Source organism: Chrysoperla carnea, chromosome 1, assembly GCF_905475395.1.
Source record: "Chrysoperla carnea chromosome 1, inChrCarn1.1, whole genome shotgun sequence".
Lineage (NCBI taxonomy): Eukaryota > Metazoa > Arthropoda > Insecta > Neuroptera > Chrysopidae > Chrysoperla > Chrysoperla carnea.
The window spans coordinates 43,989,196-43,995,435 of NC_058337.1; the positions used below are offsets into that span (position 1 = coordinate 43,989,196).

At 27.6% G+C, this 6,240-nt stretch overlaps 1 protein-coding gene across 1 annotated transcript in view; it reads left to right on the top strand.

Moving 5' to 3' along the window:
• Positions 1 to 4,943, top strand: part of LOC123305153 (homeobox protein goosecoid) — a 72,441-nt gene extending 67,498 nt beyond the window's left edge. Inside the window, exon 3 of the mRNA XM_044886785.1 lies at positions 4,728 to 4,943. Within this exon, the coding sequence (XP_044742720.1) occupies positions 4,728 to 4,943 (216 nt within the window). The remainder of the gene's footprint in view (positions 1 to 4,727) is intronic.
• Positions 4,944 to 6,240: the final 1,297 nt, after the last annotated feature.

Below are 6,240 nucleotides of genomic sequence, written 5' to 3' on the forward strand. Positions count from 1 at the left end.
TACTATATCCCACAATTTATATTTGTATTGTGTAACACTTAGTAGGTATCTTATCGACGTGCCTGGATAAATTGTATGTGTTTATACCAAATAATGTGTGGCTTGTATATAAATATAATATACACAAGGAAGGTAAAACCTATGTATCGTTTAAATGAATGCTATGAAGTGAAAACTTTCATAGCAAAACGTTTTTACCGCTTATTGTATTTATTATAATATTCGCAATACATTATTATATTGTATGTATACATACCTATTTATTGTAGATATGTATTATAAACAAACTATTCAATAAATATATGAATCAATATAATCATTGTACAATATTTGTGCATTCATACACGGCTTCGCCCTCTTATCAATGATTGTACAACATACTTATATGATTCTTGATTCAAACTTAATTTTGTTTGATATCAAAATCTCATAAACTAACAGATTTTTTAATTAAATGGTGTTAAGGCGTAAGAATATCATTAATTCTACTCTAATGCTTCTAAGTTTATGCAAACATAATTTATGCAGGACTTTCTGTTGTCATTATAGTAACTACAAAAAACAGCCTTTTTTCCAAGAATGGTGAATCAAATTTATTGTTTACAAGTGAAATTAACAAAATTTAAAATAACCTCGACATATTTTTCGGCTATGGAACTTTAAACTCGTATTTGAAACATATCTTAGACTCTCTCCATTAAATTGCCTTTTTCCTTAAAACCTTTTCGAAACGGAGCCGATTTGGAAGACCATCGCCAATTTTTAGTTTTTTTGAGTACGGAACCCTAAAGATGCACTTGAAAGATACCTAAAAACACTCTCTATTAAATTACTTTTTAAACAAAACAAAAAAAAAAACAAAATCAGTTCAACCGTTTAGGCGCCACAGACAGACACACACATAGCGGTCAAACTTATAACACCCGCTTTTTTAGTTCGGTAGTTCAAAATAACCTCCGTTAGTTGATAATTTATTATAATTGATAATAATCTTAATAATTATCATGATATTTAAATCTCGATAAATATGAAGTGATGTTTATCAATTAATAATTTCTCTGTTAAAAATGCAAACTATCCGATCCGATCCGATACTTTTCAGAAATCAGGAATTAAGAAATTATCATCAACAATAATAATAATGTATCGGATATTGTGTTGATCATTGGACAAACTCCCTTAATGACCATGGGAACATGCAGCATACGGTGATGAAGCAACTTAAGCGATGAAGATGAGACAGCAATTAATATTAATTAATACATTGTTTAATTTTAATATATGTTTTAATCGAGAGAAAAGTTTCTTACAAAGTATTTTGAAACTTTCAAAGTATTCAGCCTTTTGTAAATTTATATTAAAAGTAAGGTCTCAGGATATTAGAAACATCCCAAAGTAATTTTTTAAGTATTTTACATTTAGGCTTATTAATCTTCAAAAAATCAAGCCATTGATGCAAAAAAATTTGAATTCTTTCACACATTAAAAAAAGTAAAATGTATTCAAAATACAACTTAAAAATGGTAATTTTTTGACATACATACTTAAGTAAGTACCTATATAATAAATACGAAATCCTTCTTTACTTTACAATTGAATTTCAATACCTACAGAACATACACTACCCATGCTCGGTACCTTATTCACACTCATTTGAACAATTAAATTTACTAAAAATGAATTGAGTTTCATGCTTACTTGTTTACAGTGTCCATCGTCCGACAAATCAAAAATTGAAATTTTCAAGTCATATAGAGTGTCAGTTTTTCAGGCTCAACACTTTTTTTTCTTAGGACGAGCAATTTCGAAAAAATAAAATATACACATTTAATCATTTTTAATCTAGTTTATTAACAAATTTTTTATTTCGTCTTAGGAAATACATGACAATTTTTGGTTTTTAATTTAATTTTTTTTTCAGATTTTAAAAGTAGATATTTGAGCTTCTGTAAACAACAACAAAACAAAATCTCAGGTATTTCAAAAGCTATGGTAATTTTAAGCGTGCAAATTAATATTGAAACTTACTCAGTTAAATATCAAAATTTTAAGTAATTTATTGAATTGATGATTAAGCTTGAGAATTCTTTCTTAAAGAATCTATTCCAACAGAGCTCCACTTACGCTCAGGCAAGCCTTAGATCAGGACTCTCACACTTAATTTTAAAGCAGCACTTATGGCGGCCTCTTCAAGATTTAGATAAGCTTGAGTTATGCGTAGCTCAAGATGCTCTATCGATGCTATGCTACATTTTTAGACATCCCCACAAAAAATACTCTTGAATTCAAATCCGGAGACCAAGAGGACCATTGGATCGGGTCATGTGTTCCTAACTATCTTCTATGAAAAATTTTCTCAGTTTGAACGTAAATAACGCTCGTCATCCCTATCACTTTCATCCCCTTTTTCAGTTGTTTTTAGTCATGGTGACCATAAAACTAGAATTTTTACCCCCTTCTAACAAACCACTGTAATAAAATAACTCGGGATTAACAGGATTTTTTCATGTAATAATTTAAATTTTGTTTTTTAAGTCACAAACCTGGATCGAAGGAATTTCAACACTTTTATGTACAGGTACAATTGATGTTTAATAATTTGTGTATTATGTTTCAAAAATATTAACTAAATAAAATAAAATTTTAATTGTATGAGAAAACTTAAAAATTTAATTTTCAAAATATTTTATGTAGTTATAAACTGATATTATAATTGATTTAAAAATTTATCAATTAATTTTATAAAATTGAAGCCTTAACAGACATTTTTTCTTTGTATAAAAAATCATTTTTTGGCTACAAAAATACTTAACTTATTATTTTAAAACCATTTAGCCAAATTGGTATATATGTCCATACACAAAAGGATAATAATTTTTTGAAGATTATTATTAATCCAATATCTCTAAAGTACTACTACTCGAAAAAAAAATTTAAAAAGAGGTCATATTAAAACATTAAGAATAATCACAGATAAGACTATGTAATACCATTTATAAAAGCCGATACATATTAAATTATTTTTTTTGTATTTTTTGTATGAAAGTCTTGTACTGATTTAACAGGATTTACCTTGTAATAACAATTAACTGCAATTTGAATAATATTTTTTAGGTCAAATCACATACAATAATCATTTCTGACAAATTTGATAAAATAAAAGATTACACTAATTCCCATTACCTTAATATGCTTTTGTATAAGTTAAATTGAAATTTATACGGTAATTTAAACAAGTGCCAAGTTCTTGTAGAAAAAAGATCTGGTTTTTTTTTAATGTCACAGATTAAAAATTTTTTTTTTTAAACTTTAAGAATATTCATTCATTGATTTTGTAAAAATGAGTTCCTTTTTCTTCCAAAAATATTAATTAAATGTTCATTGAAACTGTAACAAAATTTTATTTTTCTAAAACTTGTAAAATACTTTGTTAGGTAAATTGAAAAGCGTAGGTGCTCTAATTTTACAGTTGAAGATAACAATACAAAAAATAACAATTCATATTTAAGGTAGTACTATCGGTAACAGTCTTTGCATTCAGAATTTTATGAAACTTGGCATAGTTGTCCATTATTATATCATAATTAACCAGTTCAATTTTTAGGACCTTCAGAGAACTGAAAAAAAGATATTTTAACATTGATCCTTATGGGAAATCACAGATTTTATTTTATTTCACAAAACTGGACGTTCAGTTGTCTGAAGGCCCCTAAAAATTTAACTGGTTAATTTTGATATAATAATGGACAGCTAAGCCAAGTTTCATTAAATTCTGAATGCAAAGTCTATTACCGATAGTACTACCTTAAGCAACTATTTCAAACGAAATGTTTGCCATTTTTTAATGTTTGACTATAAAGTATTTCCCGCCGGCGGTAACAAGAAACCATAGCCAGTAAAATAAAAATTATTTAACAGCTTGAAAGCCCACCATAACCGATAAAATAATATGTATATGCATAATTTAATCTATGTTTGTTTTTATTTATTTTCAGTAAATCTTGCAGGGAAGCATCTGTTATTTTTCTAAAAAAAATCCTTTGATTGATTGATACTTATAATAAAAGCGTTAAAAAGTAATATCAATCAACACATTATAAAATTATCATTAAATGAAGCAGAAATAATACTTTTCAAAGACAAGCTTCTTTTACTTTTATTACTTTAGACAAAAAAAATTATCTTAAGCTGAACTGTAAACACAAACATTTTTTGTCTGAATCTACACGTGACTATTTACAAATTTTGTGCTTCAGCAAAAATTTTCAGGTAAACAATCGCTTAGGAATATTGAGTCGCAAGCTTTCATTTCTGGTCACTTATAGGTAACTTATTATTAATCGTTAGGCTAAGTAAGGCTAGGCGTTTTATTACTGCTTTCGTTGATAATTTCATTTATCATCTCCTCAATTATATTTAGAGGCTGAGTGCAATTTCTTCAAGCATACACCAGCCCATCCCAAACATAAATTAAATATTTTTCGTTGTAACGTCGGGAATCGAACTCACTTCCCTAGGCATACCGCGTACGGATTTGGTTACGCTTTAATCAACTCGGTTACTCAATTTGACGATTATTATGACGTTATATCGTATAAAATGTTTTAATCAATCCATATAAAAAGCGTAATTTCGTTTTAGACGTTTATCTAAATCAAATTTATTTTTTCACAAAGATAATTATTTTGTTTTGCAAAATTAACATAAATTTTTTTATCTTGTTACAGGTGTGGTTTAAAAATCGACGTGCAAAATGGCGTAAACAAAAGCGAGAAGAACAAGAACGTATACGAAAAATACAGGATGAACGAAATACGCATAATGTGTTAATAAAATCTGAATTTAGCTCAAATTTATCACCTACAAATAATGATTTATTATCACAGAAAACTACTTCATTTAGTGATGAAGCTGAAGACTCATCTGATTTAGAAGTAGCTTAATGTCTAAAATAAAAATTTCATAAAAAATATATAAATATTTAGAATAGAAAATTTCGTTGATTAAACTACCAGTGATATTTAGGGCATATGCATAATTTATATAACCAAACTAATTTTTTGACTTGATATTAAAATAATCACGCATTATTTTCAGAAAAGTACCCCCTATTTATCAGGGTTGATATAGGGAATCACGCATATAATATAAATGTGAATATCAATGAATGTAGTAAATTGTATTACCCATCTGTATTATTATTATTATTATTACTATGGTTACGAGTAGGAAAGGCATCGCAAAATTACCACACGTAACGAGAATCGGTTTTATTTCAAAAACTACGTCATGGATATTTTTTGGATAAATTTTATCGAATGAAAAATGATTTACAAAATTAACACATTCACATCACCACCGATCTTATATTAATACAGTAAATAAAATTGAGCAAAACTGTTTAATACAATTTTTTAAAAAAAGTCACACGTAGACCGTTAATTTAACGAGATAAAAATTCAATTATTCTTTTTGTTAGTTTTAATTTAAAAAAAAAGAAATTTCCGTGGCTCAAGTGCTGAATTGTTTCTAATGAAGTTTTTTGATTTTTGATTACCGCCATTTTAAACGAAAATAATAAATTGACAACACAACATATACAAAAATGAATTTTGCACGTGCAACCTACTTAATAAACCCTCTCGAAGTTTACAAATTTCTCGAAATTTTTTTTCTTTTTACATATATGGCAGACAAAGATAATCGTTGAAGATTTCCATTAATACAAGACTCAAATCACTGTTAAAATCTCAACTTTCTTTATAACCAAAAATCTATTATTGTCTCACGGTCAACTTGGAAAATTTATTTTAAAAATAATGGATATCTATTTAAATCCGATATTGGGTTTATTATTAATTAAAAATAATTAATTACACAAATATTTTTTACAAATAATTGTGGAAAATATCTCTTACGCTCGGTCTGTAATGTCACCTGGGGAGACGACTATGTGACTATCCTTTGTTAGTGGCTTATCATATCAAAATACCCCTTTCCTTGTCCTGCAAAGAAATTTTCTCTATATATAAATATATTGTCCGTATACGGCTATTCTGATAAATCACTGAAACTTAGGTTACTTAGACAGCGATGGCGTTACGAAAACGTTTATGAGTAGACTAACAATTATATACCACTTCCTCATAGATAACATATCCACAACTTCATTAGACCGATATATATTCACCACTTCATCAGATCGATAGTGATATCGCCATCGCTCTTTAATGAAACTCT